General features: G+C 37.9%; 1 protein-coding gene across 2 annotated transcripts in view; it reads right to left on the bottom strand.

Annotated features, from left to right (window-relative positions):
- Window positions 1-349: 349 nt before the first annotated feature.
- The window catches only part of LOC108101340 (putative serine/threonine-protein kinase STE20-like), a 91371-nt gene continuing 68234 nt past the window's right edge, over window positions 350-23486 (bottom strand). For both annotated transcript variants that reach the window (XM_043208320.1, XM_043208321.1), the window contains exon 4: window positions 350-483. In XM_043208320.1, the coding sequence (XP_043064255.1) occupies window positions 413-483 (71 nt within the window). In that variant the 3' untranslated portion in view covers window positions 350-412. The remainder of the gene's footprint in view (window positions 484-23486) is intronic.

The following is a 23486-nucleotide window of genomic DNA, read 5'->3' as shown; positions in this document are numbered from 1 at the left end:
TAAAAAACGAAAGTTTCTGAACTGCATTAAAAAGATTTCAGACAGTTTTGCAATGCCCGTTGAAAAATAATTGAATTTGAACGGTATGATGCAGATATGCATCACCACCATGTAAAGGGTTAAAGTTTTAAATACAAAAAAATCCAGTGTAAAACAAAAATCCGACAGGTAGAAAAATACTAATAACTTCGTCAATTTTGCTTTAATTGACTTGAAATTTTGACACAATATTCTTCAGATATTATGCATTCAATTTAAAAAAAAAAAAAAAAAAAAAAATTTAATACCCCCCTTAAGGTATTTTTGGCTGCTGCCACCACAATTGCTTTTAATCATAAGTAAACAAAAGTAAATAGATAATTTAGTTTTATTGAATTTCATGGCCAACAAAAACAAATTATGTATGTATCTATTAAAAATTCCATGTTTTTTCATCATTAATTTTGAATGGGTTGACATCATCATCATTACAAACTGGTTCATCTGAAAAAATATTAAAATAAAAACAGTTTTAATAGCTTAAAAATGATTATCAGTAACATTTTTATTGCCCAAAATATTTATTTTAAAATTCCTCAGACGTCACGTTGATAAGGACTTTTATAGACATGATTAGTCGCATGCAGTTAAAGCCAAGCATCATTTTTTTTCCATAGGATAGCTAAGCTGCCTTTTTCTTTTACTTAGTCGAAGCTATGTCGATTTTTCTATTAAGTTTCAATATTTTCGACGATTGCTAATATGACAGCAATATGATACAGTCGTCCGATTTTCATGAAATTCAATTGGAAAATCGAAAGTCAATAGAAAAACTCTATCAGGCATGCTCCGGTTTTCACTTTTTTTTTTCGTTTTCGTTTTTGGGCGAAAACGTACGTTTTTGTTTTAGTTGCTCTGGTTTTCACAATTTTTTTGTCATCGTTTCGTTATCGGAACGTTTCATTTTTTCATCGTTTCTCACTGTTCAAACAGCTGACTTGTTTGCATTTATATTTTCAATTGCCTGTTTTGAAGCAAAAAAAAATCAGAAATTGATTGATTTAAGAAAATCAACACATCTTAGATGCAACACATGTGTTTTTAATATGTCTGACATTTCATAATTTCATTTTATAAGTAGTTTTAAGTGGTTGTTTTGTTCCACTACAAGTACGGCAGCATTGACGATAACTTTTGGCAATAGATTTATCGACCCCTTAGCAAAACGAAAGTTGTTGTTGGCGACGGCAAATATTTTATTTATGAAATCATGATGGGGTCAGAAAAAAATTATTTAAAAAATAAATACGAATTAGACTGATCTACTGATGGTGTGAAATGAACATTAATAGACCAAGGAGTCGACTATTTTTTTCCTTTTGCAATTAAGAACTGATTTGATGTAGAAAATGGCATTTACTTTTCATTTCGACAAAAAAAAAAACTTGCCCGTTTTTGAAAACAAAAAAATCTTGTGAAAGTGAAAACGGAAGCACCAATTCTCGTTTTTGAAAACGAAAGAATCTTGTGAAAGTGAAAACCGGAGCCTGCCTGTATATTCCAAAAATTATTCTTGTCTGATGAAATACCACGATGTTATCATTTTCTCCGTTTACGTTTATTTTTTTTCCTCGATTCAAGGGAAGTCTAAGAACTCGCAGTTTTAAAACTCATGATCGTGGGAAAAAAGACAAAGACGTTATCATTTTTTTGCCATTATTTATATATATTTTTTTCGATCTTTCCTATGGCAGCTATATAATTTAATTATCCGATTTCGTTAAAATTAAATTCGAAATTCAAAAGATTCGATATGATAAAAAACACCCGCGTGAGAATTTTTTTTCATTCTCTCCTCTGGGAGCTATCCATATAGTCGACCGATCCGACCAATACAATATTTACACAACTTTTGGTAAAGTTTCAGCAAGATAGCTTTAAAGCTGAGGGACTAGTTTGCAAAGAAGCGGACAGACGGACAGACGCACAGACGTACTACGATTCAGATCGTGATGCTGATCAAGAATATATGTACTTTACGGGGTATGAGGTGTCTCCTTCACTGCGTTGAAAACTTCTGACTGATATTATAGTACCCTCTGCAAGGGTATAATAAAAATATTACAGAGGAGTTATCCCCACAAAATGCAATTAGCATAGAAGGCGTACTTTTCTGCTAGATATGCGCTACTATGAGCATGTCGCATTGCAGAGCGGAGGGAGCAGTCAAATTGACAGTCCACCCAGATTGCCGAGGGCGCTGTCATACCCTAAGAAAGCGACCACATAACTACGAGGTTTAAGTTCCTATAAGCAAGCAAGTATTTTATTTTAAGCGGACAAACCCTATCTAAAAGACATCCTCTTGCTACGAATACAGTCGGCTACGTTATCTAATAAGCAACGACTGGCGGCAAGGATGTGGCAAGTTAAACGTGGGGAGCCGGTTGCATGGCGTTAGCGTTATGTATCGGACTACTGTGCAAATATTGTGGACAAATAAGTAGGTATAGTTTAAGCCCGTTTATCACAAAACACTCGCCAAGCAAACTGATTGTTACGAACACAAAATCCCGACCGTTCACTGTGAGGAGTTAAAATAGCAGGGGCGTAGCTACCGCCGTATTTGCCGTATCAATTATACGTGGCCTGGGGCCCCCAAAGTGTGAAAGAGTGAATATTTAAAATTTGACCCCATAAGGTACATATATTCCACGAGAATTTTATATATTAGATTAATGGAAATAAATTGATAACATCGTTGTTTTTTATCCCACGAGCATGATTTTTTGAATATCAAGTTTTTAAAAACTCTTATATTGAGAAAAAAGTTTCATAAAAATCGGACAACTATATCTTATAGCTGCCATAGGAAAGATCGAAAAATCTATATAGAAAAACCGGAATCAAAATTGTAACATCGTTGTTTTTCATCAGACAAGCATGATTTTTGGAATATAGAGTTTTCTAACGACTCTTGAATACCGAATTAAATTTCATCAAAATCGGACGGGTATATCATATAGCCGTCATTTGAACAATAGTCGAAAATATAGAAAATGAATAGAAAAATCGTCTTAGCTTCGATGTGGTTTAGCCGTTATGTATTTTTTTTCGACATATTTGATGACTGCAAGGGTATAAAAGCTTCGGTTTGCCGAAGCTAGCTTCCTTTCTTGTTTTCTTTTGTGAAAAATCTTTACTTCCATATAAGGGCCTCCAAAAAATTTGTTATACGGGGCCCCGACAAGGCACGCTACGCCACTGTAAAATAGGCTAACTTTGTATGAAACCGATTTTCAAAAACAATTAAGTTAGTGAACATTTCTTTAACTGAGTATCTTGAATAGAGGCACTGTTTTAATGTCGATCAAATTTCTTGTCAAACTATAAAAAGAGAAAAGTACGAATCTTCCTATTTTTGTTTCCTTGTATCTGGGTGCATGGTAGATTTTTTTGCTATGTACCATACATACATTAAAGTAACTAATCTATGCTTACCCAGTCTAATGTTGAAAAGTTTTATATTTCATCTTTTACTGATCTTTTTTTCAGTAACCTTTGGGATCGTTTGGGTTTCGCTTTCATTTTCTTTTTTTTTCAGTTTCTGTGCAGAAGATAACATATGTTTATCCTAGTGCTGGTCAGACTAACATCAGTTACAGAATTAAGGTGGATTTATCGACGCATTTCCGCGAAAGTATCGTATGTTGCTTTTTTTCGAAATTGAGATTTTAATGCAAAATTGTTAGGCACCTAATGTCTCACTACCCTGTGAAATATTATAACTGAAAACCATATAGTTCCGATTAAAATTAAGTTTCAATTTTATCGTATGTTACAGTGCTCCTAAGAGATTAAATCAAAACAAGAAAGGAAGCTAGCTTCGGCAAGCCGAAGCTTATATACCCTTGCAGTCATCAAATATGTCGAACAAAATGCATAAAGGCTAAACAACATCGAAGCTATAACGATTTTTCTATTCATTTTCCATATTTCCGACTATAGATCATATGGGAGCTATATGATATAGTTGTCCGATTTTGATCAAATTTAATTCGTAATTTAAGAGCCGTAAGAAAACTCTATATTTCAAAAATCATACTTGCCTGATAAAAAACCACGATGCTATAATTTTACTTCCGTTATTTCTATATAGATTTTTCGATCTTTCCTATGACAGCTATAAGATATAGTTGTCCGATTTTTATGAAACTTTTTTCTCAATATAAGAGTTGTTAAAATACTTGATATTCAAAAAATCATGCTCATGGGATAAAAAACAACGATGTTATCAATTTATTTCCATTAATTCTATATATATTTTTTGATCTCTCCTATGGCAGCTATACGATAGAGTTATCCGATTTTGATTAAATTTAATCCGAAATTCAATAGTAGTTAGAAAACGCCATCTGGAAGAATTCAAGTCGATCTGATCAAAAACAACGGCCTGAGAATTTTTTATTTCATTCTCTCGTATTGGAGCTATCCGATATAGTCGGCCGATCCGGCTCGTTTCGACTTATATAGTGCGTGCAATCACTATACACCTTTTGGGAAAGTTTCAGCAAGATAGCTTTAAAACTGAGAGACTAGTTTGAAGAGAAACAGACAGACGGATAGACGGCCAGACGGACAGACGTATTCTGATTCTACTCGTGATGCTGATCAAGAATATATATACTTTATGGGGTCTGAGGTGTCTCCTTCACTGCGTTGCAAACTTCTGACTGAAATTATAATACCCTTTTGCTCAGAAAGGGTATAAAAAGGCTTCTCCTGTAAAATTGCATTTTTCAACATACGATACATTCGCGGAAATGCGTCGATATATTCAATTGGCAATGCCAAGCTTATCCTCTTATATCCGTGGTGGGATATTCCATCGTACTGTAGCAATCGAGACGTTATTTTAATTTGATACAGGGGCCTTGTATACAACATAACTTTCCCTAATTAAATCAATAAGTGCATTCCGAAAAAAGTCACGAAAAACCGCAAATAACGTTTATATTTCTTAATCTTACCAAAGACGAAAAGCCAAGCAATGGTCAATGACACCAAGTCCGAAGAACCTTACTTTCAGTCGCTACGACTTTTACGTCCAGCAGCGCAGCCGCCCATTTCGCCTTTCACCAATCGATGCACTGTCAGTGCTTATGGGGAAAACAACGAACGTGAATATGTATGCGACAGTGTATGTTGTTAACAATAAATCTGAGTTGAACTGGACGCCAGCCGAAAGCGCGGCTTCTTAAAAAAAAAACTATCAAATGTAGCTTAGCTGAAAATATAACATAGACATATGTACATTGATGAGATAACGAAGATAACAAAAAGGACCTTAAAGAGCGGATAAGAGATCGATCTGCAGGTGCAGCGGTACACATATGCGCACCTGATTAGGTGCTGGTGGTCTGCTCTGAACAGTCAGTTTGGGCACTCCCTTGTATGGTGCCCACAGTAACTACCGTTGTTTAAAGCTATCGTCGTCGTCTCAACAGCCAATTCCGTCATTGCAAGATAATTCTGACTCTGTTACACCTTTTATAAAAACTGCTTATTTTGCAAAAGTATATAAATAAGTCTGAGAAAGCTTAGCCCAATGTTAGGCTGGACCTCCCGAGCAGGGCTAAGCAAGAACTGCATCGCCAACAGGTTAGAAGGAGTCCTTCCTCCAGCCACTCTCAAACGCCTCCAAATACTTCGTGCCTCAAGCTTGTAGACGCGCCTACACCTTACCTAGCACCTTTCACTGGCACTTGGTTTCTCTGGACTCTTACTCGGGTTGATACTTTCACTTGAATGTGTTTCACTAGGCTGCCCCGTTCCTGGCGTAGGTCCTAGGCATAACCGTCCTACATACCCGAAATGTTAATACGATGCTTCTTTCGAAAACCTATCTAACCAACAAAAACCACAAAACCACTACACGCCACTTCTATATGCATAAATAAATATTTGGGCAGTTACAATAAATTAAATAAAAATAAATTCTTTAAGAAACATCAATACTCGGGTACTCGTCATGTTAACTCCAAGAGTCGTTAACTATCATCAGCACAGCTAGTAAGTCAGAGCTTGTTTCACCGAGTAGACTTGGATTTGGGTTTAACAATGATCACCAAACCAGGCAAAGAAAAATCGCGTCATTTTCGTTTAGACCTATTAGACTAGTTGCTTATCGAACCTTCGAAGACACCTTAAAAATAATAGTTCAGCATCAATTTGGATTCAGGAAAATCCGCAAAGATATCGAGTGGGTTAACCCCATAACACCAGAAATACGCGCAGTTTTTGACTATTGCTATCAAGACAGTCGGATACGTTATCTATAAGCAACGGCTGGTGGCAAAGATGTGACAGGCTGAACGTGTGTTCAGTTATTTACAAGGGAGGCATATTCGGTGTCTTGCATTTTGGTGACCCTGACGTGGTTTTTGTTTTAATCCGAGTCTGTAACTTAATTTTTGTTTTGTTTTAATATCGGTTAAACATTTGTTGTTGTTTGCGGGCATTTGGTCCACACAACACACAAACGTGCATACATAGTGTATTTAGCCGGTGGTTTTATTTTTGCGTATTTCGCGCTGTCTATCAGTTTTTCGTCGATGCTAAGCGGGAAAAACTTGAGCAACAACAACAAAAACAAAATCAACAGTTCCTTAATTTTTTGGTCACGCTTGGTGCCTTAACATTTTCGCGCTTTAAACTATAGGGTGTTACGTGCAACGTGAACTCGTTCAGATATTTATTTTTTATTTTCTATTTCTTTTGTGTGATTTATAAAATGCCTAGCTCTGTAAAAGAGGATTCAGCCTCAAAATGGCCAAAGTGAAATAGAATTCTTTCGGGCCAAAGTGCAATCCATTTTGCGGCAAACCAGCGCACAGTGGTCCGGATGCTGCCATAAATCCAATTTTTCAATAGTCCTGGACTTAAAAATTTCTAACTCTAATCAATTCGTGAATATTTGAACTATGGTTCCCCAAAGTATTAGCTTGTTTTAATTCCGTTTACATAAAAATTTGTAACCTTAAAAGTGACAAGTGACGAAAATCCTATAAAAATATAATATCATTTTTTTTATTTATTTATTTATTTATTATTAAAGATAGAGAAGTTTACAAAACTAGACTAACTTAGATGGTAAAGCGCTGGCAGCAAGGCCTTCGGCTCTTAAGGTTAATGTTATTTAAGTCTATTAGTTTATTTACATGTTGTTTATTGTAGTTTTGCTACTTAGTTGGTAATATTAGTAATTTCTGTACATTTTTGTTTGTGTTTTATATTTTATGGTAAAGGTTTGAGGTTTTTAAGAAAGGTAAGATTTTTTCTACATTGTTTGGGTTGAGGTCGTTAAGGAGGTTTATTGGGTTTGTGTTTTTGAAAATGGATAGTTTAGTGGATAGGAGTGATGGGCATGAGTTAAGTAGGTGGGGTATGGTATTGTCGCCTTGGCAGAAGGGACAAGGCAAAGTTTGATTTTGATTGAAGTAGTGTTCATTTGTAAGTTTAGTGTGGCCTAACCTAAGGCGTATTATTTTTATTTGATCGAGTCTGTTCGATTTGGGATGGATGGATCTAAAGTAATTGTCTATGTTTGAAAAGTCTTTGTTCATAGTTTTGTACCATTGATTGCAGTGTTCTATATTTTGTCTATTTCTTGTTCGGAATTCTTGCTTTACGAACATTTCTACGATACAATTTTTTTTTTTAACAGTTCATTATTACTGTATACTATATTATCAATGAACATTTGTACCAATATGTATTGTTGTATTGATGGGATTCTCATTTAATTAGCAACAAATTGTTTTTTTTTGAAAATAATTTTTTTCGAATCGAATATTTTTAGCCTTCCATCAGCTTCCAACCAGAGACCATATAGGTAATATTAGTACACATCTATACTACAATTCCCAATTTAAAACTTTTGCGCGAAATTGCGCAAACGCAAATGCAGTTAATGCGTTCGATACAGCGAAAATGTATGTGGACTTTTATAATTTGTATAATATGCCAGCTTCCGTCCATAAAATACTGATTCATGGTGCATCCATTATAAAAACGGCTTTGCTGCCTATTGGACAGCCCTCTGAAGAGGCACAGGAATCATGTAATAAAGATTTAAAAAGATTTTGCGAAAATAATACATGAAAAATATCTAGAAAAGATACCATGATGGATTTGATGCATAATTTGCTAATTTTTTCTGATTCAGTAATACTATCAAAATCAAAATGCTTTTAAAAGTAGCAAAAGAGGCTGCCGGCCATTAAATTAGAACGTCTAGAATCAGATAGTGGTTCTTAGTGGTTTCTTTAACATTTTTTTAGTTAAAAAAAAATTTTTTAAATAAAAAAACAAAAATCCAAATAAAAAAGTAATAAAAAAAAAAAAAAATTCAAAGAAAAATAAATAAAATTAAAACCAAAATTTAAACAAAAATTAAAAAAAAAATGTTTTAAAAATATAAAAAAAAGGAGAGTCCTCCACGTGGTACTCTCTGGGGTCGTGAAAAATGAGATAATATATTCACCAGCTAATTACGGAAGTCACAACTGCCATATTGGAGCCGCCATTTTGAATTTTGAAATTTCCACTTTATACAAATGTATATGTACAAATTTTGAACTCTATACGTTTGAGTTTTTTATTTATGACCACTTTTTCCATATAGCCGGACCACTGTGCAACGGTGAAAAATTATTTATATTGTCCGATTTGATGAAGCCGATATTCTTGCGCGGTTAAAATGGATCGAAGCACAAAACTTGGCATTTGATTCTGCCCAGATATCGCTGGAAAGGCTGTACTTAGCCGAGATTGCGGGTGATACAAAGATGGAATTTTCGGAAGTCGTCATGGATGTGGAGGCTAAACTAAATCGATGCTTAGCGGCTCAACGCAAATTGCAATTTGCTAGGGCCACAGCTGACAATTCGACGTGTTTTGATATAACAAATAATGTATCTTTCCTTGCGGTCTAGAAAACCTCAATTTCCAGCTTTGGAGATTGCGCGTTTTTATGGATCCTACTCCGACTGGCCAGACTTCTTAGCAAACTTTTCTACGGTCATTGGCAATAATGACGAGCTAAGTGGAGTTAAAAAAGAAAGGAAGCTAGCTTCAGCAAGCGGAAACTTATATACCCTTGCAGTCATCAAATATGTCGAACAAAATACTTAAAGGCTAAACAACATCGAAGCTATGACGATTTTTCTATTCATTTTTTATATTTGCGACTATTGTCCATATGGCAGCGATATGAAATAGTTTTCCAATTTTGATGAAATTTAAAGTGTAATTCAAGAGTCGTTAGAAAACTCTATTTTCCAAAAATCATGCTTGTGTGATGAAAAACAATGATGATATAATTTTATTTCCGTTATTTCTATAAAGATTTTTCGATCTTTCTTGTGGCAGGTATATGACTACTATACGTTGTCGGATTTCATTGAAATTTTTTTGTCGATTAAAGGGTTATTAAAAAAGTCCATATTTTTAAATCATGCTCGTTATATAATATATATATTTTTCGATCCTTCCTATGGCAGCTATATGATAGAGTTATCCGATTTTGATAAAATTTAATCCGAAATTCGAAAGTAGTTAGAAATCGCTATCTGGAAGAAATAAAGTCGATCTGATCAAAAACAACGGAGTAATATTTTTATACCCTTGCAGAGCAAAAGGGTATTATAATTTCAGTCAGAAGTTTGCAACGCAGTGAAGGAGACACCTCAGACCCCATAAAGTATATATATTCTTGATCAGCATCACGATCAGAATCCAAATCCGTCTGTACGTCTGTCCGTCTGTCCGTCTGTCTGTCTGTCCGTCTGTCCGTCTGTCCGTCTGTCCTCCTGTCGGTTTCTATGTAAACTAGTCTCTCAGTTTTAAAGCTATCTCGCTGAAACTTTCCCAAAAGTTGTGTAGTTGTTGCACGCAGTACATAGGTCGGAACGAGCCGGATCGGCCGACTATATCGGATAGCTCCCATACAAGAGAATGAAATAAAAAATTCTTATTCCGTTGTTTTTGATCAGATCGACTTTATTTCTTCCAGATGGCGTTTTCTAACTGCTATTGAATTTCGTATTAAATTTTATCAAAATCGGATAACTCTATCATATAGCTGCCATAGGAGAGATCAAAAAATATATATATAAATAATGAAAAAAAAATTATAATGTCGTTGTTTTTAATGCCACGAGCATGATTTTTGGAACATCAAGTTTTTGAAATACTTTTAAATCGAGAAAAAAATTTCATAAAAATCGGAGTACTATATCATATAGCTGCCATAGGAAAGATCGAAAAATCTATATAGAAATAACGGAAATAAAATTATTACCTCGTTGTTTTTCATCAGACAATCATGATTTTTGGAATATAGAGTTTTCTAATGAGTCTTGAGTTACATATTAAATTTTATCAAAATCGGACGACTATATCATATAGCTGTCATATGAACAATATGGTAAATAATAGAAAAATCGTCATAGATTCAATGTTGTTAGCCTTTATGTATTTTGTTTGACATATTTAATGACTGCAAGGGTATATAAGCTTCGGCTTGCCGAAGCTAGCTTCCTTTCTTGTTTTTCTTTCAATCATTCGTATGGGAGCAATCCGATATAGTCGGCCGACCCGGCCCGTTCCGAATTATATGCTCCGTGCAATAACAACACAGCTTTTGGGAACGTTTCAGCATGATAGCTTTAAAACTAAGAGAGTAGTTTGCGTAGAAACGGACAGGAAGACAGACGGACAGACGTACATACGAATATATATATGTACTTTATGGGGTCTGATGTGTCTCCTTCACTGCGTTGCAAATTTCTGGCCTAAATTATAACACCTTTTGCTCTGCAAGGGTATAAAAACTTCTGTATTTAAGGTCCATACGCACCATACGCTCGCTTGAACCGTCGAGTGCAAATGATCAAAAAGCATTGAAATTGTTGATTAATCGATTTGATAATAAAGTGTTACATTTCCATGCACACTTAAAGGCAATATTTGGGTTGAAGGGTGTCGAAAAGGGATCTGCCAAGGGGCTTCGGGAGCTCAGAGTTTTTGTGAACTCACATCTTCGAGCAATCCGAACCTTGGTCAGTACGGATCAAATTTTGGACGAATTCCTGATTCACACCGTCATAACCTGGATCAGAGGACGCTAGAAAAATGGAAAGAGGCCTTGCCCATTGCTAAGCTTCCAAAATGGACTGCCACGGAGTCGTTCCTGGAAAAGAGGTGCAGGATGATGGAAAACCTGGATCAAGCCTTAGTAATTTAAGTAAGGATCAATTCCTGCCGAAGAGTTCGCGATTTTTAAATTTGAGTCCAAATATTCAAATAAGAGAAGTAAAGAAGATGCACCTTTGCCTAAACTGATTTCGCAAGTGGCATAGTTTGCAACAATGTAGGGCTTCGCATTGCAGAAATTGTCGGATGAGGCACCACGACCACAGACCCCTCAACAATATCGAACTCATTTTCGTCTACATCATCTGACCCACTCGTTAACTCTCAGCCATTACCATTTACATCATCAGCATTAGTTTCGCGCTAACATTCGCAATCTAATTAACATTTGGCAAACCCTACACCCAGAACCTCAAATATTATGCCGTCGGACTACGTGTTGCTTTCAATTGCCATAAATTACGTCAAAAATAGTTGGTGCTCTTTTGCCTTGCCGAGCCATTTTAGATTCAGGTTCCCAATTTTATAACTTTGCGTCTAGCTAGCTAGCCTAACTTGAAGTACAGGTGATCGTTCACACTTGTTTCTGGAGTCGAAGAATCTTCCATGAGCTCTGATAGGGCATTTGATATTCGTGCAACATTTATAGCTATCGTGACTCATAGTATCACTGAATATCAGCCTCATTTTGACATAAATGCAACAGGATGGAGGACTACGCTCGCTGATCCTTACTTCAACAATCCACAACGTATTGACCTTTTAATTGGAGCTAGTCTGTTCATTGAAATAATTGCAATGGGGTAAATTCATTTGGATAATAACTTGCCAACACTGCAGAACACCAAGCTTGGTTGAATCGTTTCTGGAGGGATGTCAAGTATTCCAAATTATTTGTCTTTTCTAGATGCCGTTATTAAGGATCCATCTGATCATTCTGATGATGAACGATTTTGGGAAATAGAAGACGTTAGTTCAGCGTAGCCAGTTTTGTTGCCTGAGGACTTGAGGAGCGACCAGCTTTTTAAGGAAAACTGCACTAGGCTTGAGAATGGTCAATACTCTGTTCGTCTCTTGTGCGCTTCAGGATTCGAGTCTCTATGTGATTCCTATTGCTTGGCTGGTCGTCGTTTCAAGAGTTTAGAGCTAGATAGAAAGCTCGCCCTGAAGGTTCAGTACTCGACCTTTCTAAGGGAGTACATAAATTTAGGGCATACGTCCCTCGCAGCAAAGGTTGCAGCGGTAGCTCAATTTTTCTTGCATCCCCATTGTGTACACAAGCATGAGAGCACGAGCACAAAACTTCGTGTCGTCTTTGATGGGTCTGCTAAAACGACTTCTGGTACCTCCTTTAATGATTAACTTCTCGCAGGGCGACCATACAGCAACAAATCTTTAACATATTGCTTCGCTTTAGATTTTTTAAAGTAGCTCTTTTTGGAGACATATGCAAGATGTACCGCTTTGCAGTTGAGTTGAGTGTTCACAAGCTTAACACAAAGCAAGCTGCTTTTTTGGCTGTAAGAGCTATGCATCAGCTCTCTTATGATAAAGAGGAATCATTTCCAATTGGAGTAAAGATTTTTCGTAGAGATTTCTATGACGATGGATTAAATTCTGGAGGTGCTACAATCCTTCTTCTGATCAATTCCCATTCAATGTTTCTCAAATCTCGTCAAATCATCGAGTCACCAAACGAGGCGCATGTCGACAAAAACCAAATTCTATGATCCACTCGGCTTAATAACACCAATTGTTACGAAATCCAAAATTTTTTTGTGAGCACTATGGAAAATTTCCTAGATTCGTAACGCGTCCGCAAAAGTCCATCGAGTTACATGGATTCTGCGATGCTAGCATATCAACTTGCCTATATTTGCGGTCGGAGGACAATGAAGGCACAAAAGCTTCGAGAGTAGCCCCCTTGACAATTCCAAGATTAGAACTTTCAGCAGTCCTTTTTTTGGCTGAGCTTATCGTAAACGTCAGGGAAACCATAGATTTCGATTGCGACTTTCATTATTGATCGGACTCGTCTATCATGTTAGCATGGGTTCGACAACCTCCGAGGGCGTTTAACGTGTTTGTCTCCAACCGAATCGCAAAAATTCAGGAGATGACAAAGGAATGTATTGGCATCATGTTCCAACCAATCTCAATCCGGTGGATGCCGTGTCGCGAGGTTGTACCCCTAGAGAAATGCTGGAGAATTCCCTTTGGGCAAATGGACGCCAATTTCTTTTGCAAAACTCGTCGGTTGGCCTTCCCTGCTAGATGTAGTAAAGGATCTTTCGGAGCGTCGTTCCGCGACTCTAATTGGAATCGTTTGTGTTGATATTTCTACTAACTGCAAATTCCTTAACTCGTTGGTAAGCTGCAGCGTGTATTTCCGTACATGTATCTTTTTATTTCGAATTGTATAGCCAAAGCTTTACCTTCAAATGGCCGTCTTTCACTTAGCCAAGGAGTATAGATTTCTTAGCCAGAGTAAGCCATGTTCACAGAAGAGCAAGCTGATTTCTCTGAATACTTGGCTCCGATGGATGACTTCGCGTTGGTGAAAGGATTCAGAATGCAAACATGAACTACGATACGAAGCATCCGATATGGCTTCCAAAGGACCATCCAGTCTCCAAGGCAATTATCGTGTATTTTCATAATAAATACATGCACGCAGGATCCCAGGCGTTGCTTGCCACATTACGAGAAAAGTATTGGCCAATTGAAGGCCGGAAGTTCGTGGCTAGCGTCATCAACAAATGCGACAGATGCTTTCGGATGAAGCCTGTGACTTGGGAGCACGTCTTGGGTAGTTTTCCAGCGAATCGAGTTCAACCTAACCCAGCATTTCATATGACAGGAGTGGACTATTGTGGGCCATTCCATCATAAAGCAGAGTCCCGGCACAAGGCACCTCAAAATGTTAAGATCGCCGTCTTTGTCTACTTTTCCACGAAGGCCGCTCGTCCAGGAGCTTACAACAGATTCCTTCATACCACCTCTGAGAATATTCATCAGCCTTAGAAGCAGTTCGCGAACTATCTGGTGTGGTAATGCGACAAACTTTGTCGGCGCTAAGAGCGAGTTAGGCGAGTTGAAGGAATTAGTTTTGAGCGGACAACATATATCTTTGGTAGCTTCTTCGTGCCTACACACGAGGAGGCCGCTGACAAATCGGCCAAGTTTCACTTTCATACGACTCTGTACGTCAATCCATCCATCTTATCCCTCGATGAATTGCTTAACAGGTTTCTGCTCTCCTTAACTCCCCTCTGTCCAATTTCAGAAAACGCTGAAACCCTGAAGGTGCTAACACCGGCGCATTTCCTTAAGGGCTCCAGCTATACCAAATTTACTGAGCCGGATGTCATGCATCTCCTCGAAATTGTGACTCAAATGCAGCAACTATTTTGGAGAAATTGGAGCAGCGAATATTGGTCACTTCTGCAGGAAAGGAGCAAATGGCGTTCCGAAGCATCTAATATCAAGATCGGAAGCATCGTGTTGTTGAACGAGGAGAACATTCCATGGTTAAAATGGCCACTTGGACGCATTTAAGAAGTCATACCCGGCGAGGACCCCGTCGTCAAAGTAGCTATGGTCTAAAAACTAGCCGTTTTGCCCACCGATTCCCATAAAGTTGGGGGAATCCCGTACCTCTTCCAACGGGGGGAGTATGTTCGGAGTAGACAGCCAGCACCTAATCTGGTGCGAATAGGTGTATAGATTTATCATCCGCTCTTCAAGCCGCTCTAATTTCTGTTTATTTTTGTTATCTATACTCGTGAGAACGACTGTATAAAGAAGCCGCGCTTTCGGCTGGAGCCCGGTCAAACATATAATTTATTTTCACATATCAGATACATGGTTCAAAAATATTTCGAAAACACAAAACGAATAGTTGCAGCTACAAAATATTAGGTTGTCAATAAAGTCTTGCGGTGTTTTCGCTAATTGGCGCTGAAAGCGCGTAGTTCTTGTTTTATTCGTCGCATCAGGTCATACTATACCTTTTTGGAAAGCTCACGCGCTAACACGTGTTTGATTGATTGTCTTTTCTTTTAAGTCGTTCGTTAGTTATAGCGTCGCAATTATGGAACAAAATAAAGAGAAAATACGGCATATTTTACAGTACTACTACGATAAAGGCAAAAATGCATCTCAAGCCGCCAATAAAATTTGTGCCGTTTATGGACCCGATACAGTTTTCATTTCCACCGCACAACGATGGTTTCAACGTTTTCGTTCTGGTACCGAGGTGGTCGATGATGCGCCAAGCTCTGGAAGGGCTGTCGTCGAAAATTGCGATAAAATCGCTGAATTGGTCGAAAGAGACCGGCATAGTAGCAGCCGTAGCATCGGTCAAGAGTTGGACATGAGTCATCAAGCCGTTATAAACCATTTGTAGAAGCTTGGAGTCACTAAGAAGCTCGATGTATGGGTGCCACACGAATTGACGCGAAAAAACATCTTTGACCGTATCGACGCATGCGAATCGCTTCTAAATCACAACAAAATCGACCCGTTTTTGAAGAGTATGGTGACTGGTGAGCTGCTCGTTTATGGCCAAACGCTCAATTCGGACCTGTACTGCCAACAATTGGACCGCTTGAAGACAGCACTCATGCAGAAGCGGCCGTCTTTGATCAACAGAGGCCGAATTGTCTTCCACCAGGACAACGCCAGGCCACACACATCTTTAGTGACTCGCCAGAAGCTCCGGGAGCTCGGATGGGAGGTTCTTTTGCATCCACCGTATAGTCCGGATCTCGCACCAAGTGATTACCACCTGTTTCTGTCCATGGCGAACGCGCTTGGTAGTCTGAAGTTGGTAGTCCTGTGAAAATTGGATCTCCGAGTTTTTTGCCAATAGGGAAGCGAGCTTCTATGAGAGGGGCATTATGAAGTTTGCATCTCGTTGGGAACGCGTCATCGAACAAAACGGCGCATATTTGACTTGAATCGCATTATTGTAACCAATTTTATGAACAATTGAAAATGCAATAAAAATACCGCAAGACTTTTTGACAACCTAATATATAAATAAAATAATTAAACCTACTGCTACGTTTAGTTATTTGCAAGGGTGGAATATTTGGCGTCTTCCCCATAAACAACGATTCTTAATATTTTTGTTTCTTGATCAACCCATTATTTCTTAAAAACCCCCTTTTCCTTGTTTCTGGGTGGATGGTAAATTTTTCCTGCTATGTACCATACAATACATACGTTAACGTGAATCTATTTCAATTCTATTGAAAAGTTATATATTTCATCCTTTACTGATCTTTTTTTTAGTAAGGGAATAACTTTTGGAACAGTTCGGATTTCGCTTTCATTTTCTTACAGAGCCGTTTTGTTTTTATACCCTTGCAGAGCAAAAGGGTATTATAATTTCAGTCAGAAGTTTGCAACGCAGTGAAGGAGACACCTCAGACCCCATAAAGTATATATATTCTTGATCAGCATCACGAGTAGAGTCGGAATACGTCTGTACGTCTGTCCGTCTGTCCATCTGTCCGTCTGTCCGTTTCCGCGCAAACTATAAAAATCGGTCATCTATATCTTATAGCTGCCATAGGAAAGATCGAAAAATCTATATAGAAATAATGGAAATAAAATTATAACATCCTTGTTTTTCATCAGACAAGTATGATTTTTGGAATATAGAGTTTTCTTACGACTCTTGAATTACGAATTAAATTTGATCAAAATCGGACAACTATATCGTATAGCTCTCATATGATCTATAGTCAAAAATATGGAAAATTAATAGAAAAATCGTCTTAGCTTCGATGTTATCTAGCCTTTATGCGTTTTGTTCGACATAACATATTTGATGACTGCAAGGGTATATAAGTTTCGGCTTGCCGAAGCTAGCTTCCCTTCTTGTTTTTTTTTTTCAATTTTGGTGCAGAAGGTGTGCTAGTCAGACTAACATCAGTTAGAGAATTAATGTGGATATACTGAAAATATTAGGTTGTTTGGTAATGACATACCGGTTTTTACATTCAAATTTCGCGCTTCGCTTGTGAAGTCAAATATAATCGTATCTGGCAATGCTGTATATCGTTTGAAAGGTATAGTCATCACCTTTAAAATGACATATAGTTTATTTTCATGAGCTTCCACGTTAAAAAATTACAATCGATTGAAATGGAGTTCACAAACGCAGAAATTCGGGCAATTTTGAAATTTTATTTCGCACAGGGAAAAACTGCTGCGGAATCTCGCAGACAGATTACTGCTGTCTTAGGAGATAACAAACTTTCCGATTCCGAAGTGGCAATTTTAATACCGAAACACCCAAGCCTTCCGGACGACCAGTGACCGTTGGTACGGATAAAATCATGGAAATAGTGGATCGAGATCGTCATGTGACTATTAGAACCTTCGCAGAGGAGCTGCAACTAAGCACGGAAACCGTTCATAGGCATTTAAAGTCGAAAAATTTAAAAAAACTCGATGTATGGGTGCCTCATGAGTTATCCCAAAAAAAACTTTTTGACCGTGTATCAATCTGCGAATCTTTGTTGCACCGTAATAAACTCGACGCATTTCTGGATCGGTTAGTCACTGGTGATGAAAAATGGATCACATATGACAACATAAAGCGTAAAAGATCTTGGTCGAAGCACGGTGAGTCGTCTCAAACGGTGGCAAAGCCAGAACTGACGGCTCAGAAGGTGTTGCTGAGTGTATGGTGGGATATCAGAGGAATTGTCCATTATGAAGTGTTGCCCTATGGCCAAACCATCAATTCTGACCTCTACTGTGAACAACTGGAGCGATTGAAGATTGCACTTGAATAGAAGCGGCCAGCCATGGTGAATCGTAAGGGCGTTGCGTTCCATCTTGACAATGCCAGGCCCCATACATCTTTGGTGACGCGTCACAAGCTACGGGAGCTTGGTTGGGAAATGTTAATGCATCCACCTTACAGTCCGGACATTGCCCCAAGCGATTACCATCTGTTTTTGGCCATGCAAAATTTTTTCCATGGACAAAAATTGAGTTGAAGGGAGGATTGTGAAAATCGAATCGCCGATTGCCAGTAGAGACAAGGACTTCTTTAGGAGAGGCATATACAAGTTACCATCAAAATGGCAGAAAATCATCGAAGACAACGGTACATATAGCACTTAAATCGGACAATGCAAACTATGTTAAAATCGTCGTCAAAAATCAATAAAGAAACCGGTATGTCATTACCAAACAACCTAATATATTCAACTGTCAATGCCAAGCTTATCTGTTTATATCCGTGGTAAGATATTCCATTGTACTGTAGCAATCGAGTTTTTCGCTAATGGGGAGGCGAGTTCCTATAAGATATTATGAAGGAGACATCTCGTTGGCTACAGTCATCGAACACATATCGCATGGTTGTAAGCAATTTTTGTAATCAAATGCAAATTCGATTAAAATTCCTCTGGTCTTTTTTGATACCTTTATATATCCTAAAAACAAGAGAGGAAGTAAGCTCCGGCAAGCCGAAGCTTATATACCCATGCAGTCATTAAATATGTCAAACAAAATACATAAAGGCTAAAAAACATCGAAGCTAAGACGATTTTTCTATTAATTTTCCATATTGTTCATATGAAAGCTATATGATATAGTCGTCCGATTTTGATCAAGTTTAATTTGAAACTCAAGAATCATTAGAAAATTATATAATCCAAAAATCATGGTTGTCTGTTGAAAAACAACGATGTTATCATTTTATTTCCGTTATTTCTATATAAATTTTTCGTTCTTTCCTGTGGCAGCTATATGATATACAAGGTGTGTGTCAAAAGTTTCCGAACTTTTCAAAAAGAAAAAAAACTACAAAATAGTTTGGAATGAATCTTTGCATTTATACAAAATAGTCTCCCTCCGACTCAATACAACGATTTGCACGATTTAAAAGTGATTCGAATGAGTGTTTTAGCTCGTCAACCGGGATGGCCTTGAGTATGTCGGTCGTCGCCTTTTCAATGGACTTTATGTCATCAAAATATCTTCCTTTCATTGCCAATTTTAATTTTCCGAATAGGAAAAAGTCACACGGAGCTAAATCAGGTGAATATGGTGAGTGGTTGACGGTAAGAATGTGATTTTTTGTTAAAAAATCGGTCTGAATGCGAAGCGCCTTTTCGTGCTCTTTGAGTGTGTGTGGAACAAACCGTGCACAAACCTTCCGCATACCCAAATGTTCAATCAAAATGCGATGAATAGACTTATAGGATATCTCCAACTCCATTTCCATGTATCTCAACGAAGATTTTGGTTCTTTTTTGACAAAATCACGAACAATTTGAATGTTTTCATCAATAACAGCACTTTTCGGACGGCCCGAACGTTCGTCGTCTTCCCGGCTTTCACGACCATTTTTAAAACGATTAAACCACTCGTAAGTTGAGGTACGGGATAGACAATCATCACCATAAACTTGTTTCATCAATTTATGAGTCTCGGTGAAAGTTTTACCGAGTTTAAAACAAAACTTAATAACCGCTCTTTGCTCCATGATTTTTCGTCGACCAACTAACACAAGGTACTGTCACTTAAAACGCAATAATTCCAATTCAACTATTCCAAATGTCTTGAAATTTGGAGGGAAAATCGGTGAATAATGTATCTTTCAAACGCATATACTCACACAAAGATGGCGGCACCAGAAAATGCCCTGCCAGAAAAGTTCGGAAACTTTTGACACACACCTTGTAGTACTCCGATTTTTTTGAATTTTTTTCTCGATTTAAGAGTATTTAAAAAACTTGCTGTTCTAAAAATCATGCTCGTGGGATTAAAAAAAAACGACATTGTAATTTTTTTTCCATTATTTATGTATATATTCTTTATGTATCCTATGGCAGCTATATTATAGAGTTATCCGATTTTGATAAAATGTTATCCAAAAATTAATAGCAGTTAGAAAACGCCATCTGTAAGAAATCAAGTCGATCTGATCAAAAACAGCTGCCTGAGAATTTTTTATTTCATTGTCTCGTATGGGAGCTATCCGATATAGTCGTTCCGACGTACATATACTCGTATACTGCGTTCAATAACTACAAAACTTTTGGAAAAGTTTCAGCAAGATAGCTTTAAAACTGAGAGACTAGTCAATTTTCAATATTAAGGCAACATTCTCTCTCCTATCGGACTTCCCGGACGGGATAATCGGCTTCGATCTGTTAATAACATAGGCTGGGGCATCGTTTTGCTTAGAATCCGAAAATCTTAAATGGGGCACGGAGTTCGAAGAAATTTCCTTCCACACCTGCGCTGATGTCAATATTACTAACGTAGAATGTTCGATGCACCCACTTTTATTAAAGACGCATTCATGAAAATGCTAAAAAGTAGAAAAAAGGTCTTTGCGGACCCTAATTACGCTCTGCCATATAATACGTCAGTAGTAGCTACTATTAGAACAGAAAATGAAGAGCCTGTTTATGCCAAACTGTAACCGTACCCCAAGGGGTTGGCCGGTTTTGTTAACAAAGAAATTCAAAAACTGTGGAGTAACGGTATAATTCAAAAATCAGTGTCAATCACAATGACGACATTTCATGGGAATCGCCAAATTTTGTTACGTTTTTTTTTTTTTTTTGGAAAACGAAGAATCCCATGTTTCGCGCGTAGATTGGGTTCCTAAGAATCTTTACGAAGCAAACATGAGGGTGTCAGTAGAAAAATCAAAAAGAGTGTAGGTTTTCTGGGGTGCATAGTCATCAGTAGCGGTGCAACAAGCGACCCAGAGAAGGTCAAAGCCATTCCAGACTTCACTGAACCAATTTCCGTATTTAAAGTTAGTTCATTCCTCGGCCTGGCAAACTACTATAGATATTTTTTATAAAAGTAAAAAGAAATACATACTCGTAAGTAAGTAATAGCAAGACCCATTTCAGACATCTTAAAAGGCGAAAACAGAAGTGTTAATAGGCATAGGTCACGAAACATTCCGGTACCGTTCTCTAAAACGCAGTAACAAGTGTTTCAGAAGCTTCGTAGCTTAGTATCTGAAGATGTGATGCTAAGGCAGTGGCGGAACTTCGGAAACCTGCGTGTTACATACAGCGTGTCGCCAGTCCTTCCTTGCCCTACTTCTTCCCTTGTCTATCCCTCCTCCTAAGACTAACTGGCCTAGCATTGCTACATACGCATTCCGAAATCAGTATTCACATCGAGAGAGTTATAGAAAAGTTTTTAAAAAGAGGGAAAAGAAAAATGGAATTCGCCATTTAGATTAAAATTAATAAATTTATTTGTACAGTGTGTTTTGAATAAAACTGCGTATAATTTTTGATTATTTGCCACCTGCTACTTGCATTATTTAAAAAAAATTTTGATCGCCCCCCCAAGGCAGATACCTGTATCCGCCCCTGTGCTAAGGTACCCTAATAACAAAAAGGCGTTGGATTTTACGACAGACGCTTCTGCCTATGGTATTGGTGCAGTCATATCTCAAGAAGGAAAAACAGAAATCATTTACACCACAAATGAGAGGGAGTTATTAGGCATTGAATGGGCTTGGCCAAACTACGGCACTATTTATATGCGGAAAAAGATATAAATATCTTTACCGACCACCAGATTTTGCGGTATCCGAATCCAATCCGAATGCAAAAAGCAAAAGGTAGAAAGCACGCATTGACGAGTTTGGTGAGCGTATTTGTTACAAACCCGGTTAAGAAAATCCTGTTGCCGATACACGTTCTCGGCAGCAACTTAATGTCATGGGGAAAAGGGGCTGAATCGTGGGCAGTCACTATACACAGCAGACTCTCCCTGATCCACACAATCGAATCAACGGATAAGCCCGTGAACTGCTTTCAGAATCAAATAACTCTGGAGAAGGCACGCTTTCAGTTAAAACGGAGCTTTGTACTCTTTGAAAACAAGAGACGACACGCGGTAAACTTTTTCTGCAAAGAGGCATTACTTCATGAACTCGCAAGCCATGAAGAAAGACTAAAGAAAAGAGGCAACACTACGTTGCTTGTATATGCATGTCTAGAGGGCAGTGATTTTTCTTCAGATCAAGTGAAAGTTTGAAGTCGATCAGACGTTCTGTTTGTGTTTTATGCGTGTTTCTCGGAAGTGATTTTTTAAGTTGCGTCACGAAAATGACCGATTTTCCATACAAGCAACGTGTCGTGATCGAATCGGTCTATTGGTTGTACGTGACTTCTTGGCTAACAAGGAAACTCCAACGTTGCCGCAGCCACCCTATAGCCCTGATATAGCCTCCTGCGACTTATTCTTATTCCCTAAGATGAAGTCATTCTTCAAAGGAGTACATCATGGTGACGTACGGGAGGTCAAGAAAGCCGTGACGAAGGTGCTGAACGGTCTAACTTCGGAGGATTCCCAAGGGTGGCAGCAAGGTTGGAAACATTGTGTAGAGTTAGATGGAGACTATTGTGAAGGTCGATAATAAACTTTCGACTCAAACTTGATTTGCTCGTGTTTTTCCACACCTCGGATCTAATACTTTGTCTATTCCTATCCTTGGTGTCGGCTCACAGTACTGATTATTTACAGGCCAAGTACATCTCCATCTTTGATGGTGAGGTCCTAGTATGGGAGGAGTTCGCATTCGTCACACATACGGCGAACCTCTCATAATATGCGCGCGTAATAGAAGAATCAAACAACATGATCGACATGTTTCCACGATCCCACATGAAGAAGCTTCTAAGCGTAGATACTGGTCACTATCAGGACTTGTTAGCATCGTTGGGTGTTCACCACAGAGTAGCTAGGAGTTTAGATTTCTTAGGATCGATACTAAAGGTCGTAGCAGGGACACCGGATACCGGTGACTTAGAAAAAAAATCAGATTTACCGAAATGAAGTTAGTTAAGCAAATTCAAATAAACACTAAAATTCAAAACCAAATTAATTAACTAACCTCTACTGTCAACTTAGTTTAGAGCTCGGCTAAAAACTCACAAGTAGACACTGGACACATATATAAGACACTACTTGCTAGAAACAGAATGCCTATGATGAAATTACAAAATTTTATGCATGCGATAACCCTTGCCAAAATTAATATTGTTAGTCCGAATATTTTAGATCATGAAGACTTAAAATCAGTTGGCTGGCCCACTAACACACCCATAGGATATCTTTTGTCTGTCTCGTCTGTAAAAGTTTCTTAAAATTAAACTAGCATGTAAATAGATAACAGTTTTTCCAGTTGCCCATAGTGAGACAATTTTGCAGATAAAAGACAACGTCATAGCGGAATTCAATGGAGAAATTCATGTCATTATAAACTGCTCCGTATC

This window comes from Drosophila ficusphila, unplaced genomic scaffold (genome assembly GCF_018152265.1).
Source record: "Drosophila ficusphila isolate 14025-0441.05 unplaced genomic scaffold, ASM1815226v1 contig_414, whole genome shotgun sequence".
Lineage (NCBI taxonomy): Eukaryota > Metazoa > Arthropoda > Insecta > Diptera > Drosophilidae > Drosophila > Drosophila ficusphila.
The sequence above is the reverse complement of the archived record's forward strand: the minus strand, read 5'-3'. Positions and strand labels throughout refer to the sequence as shown.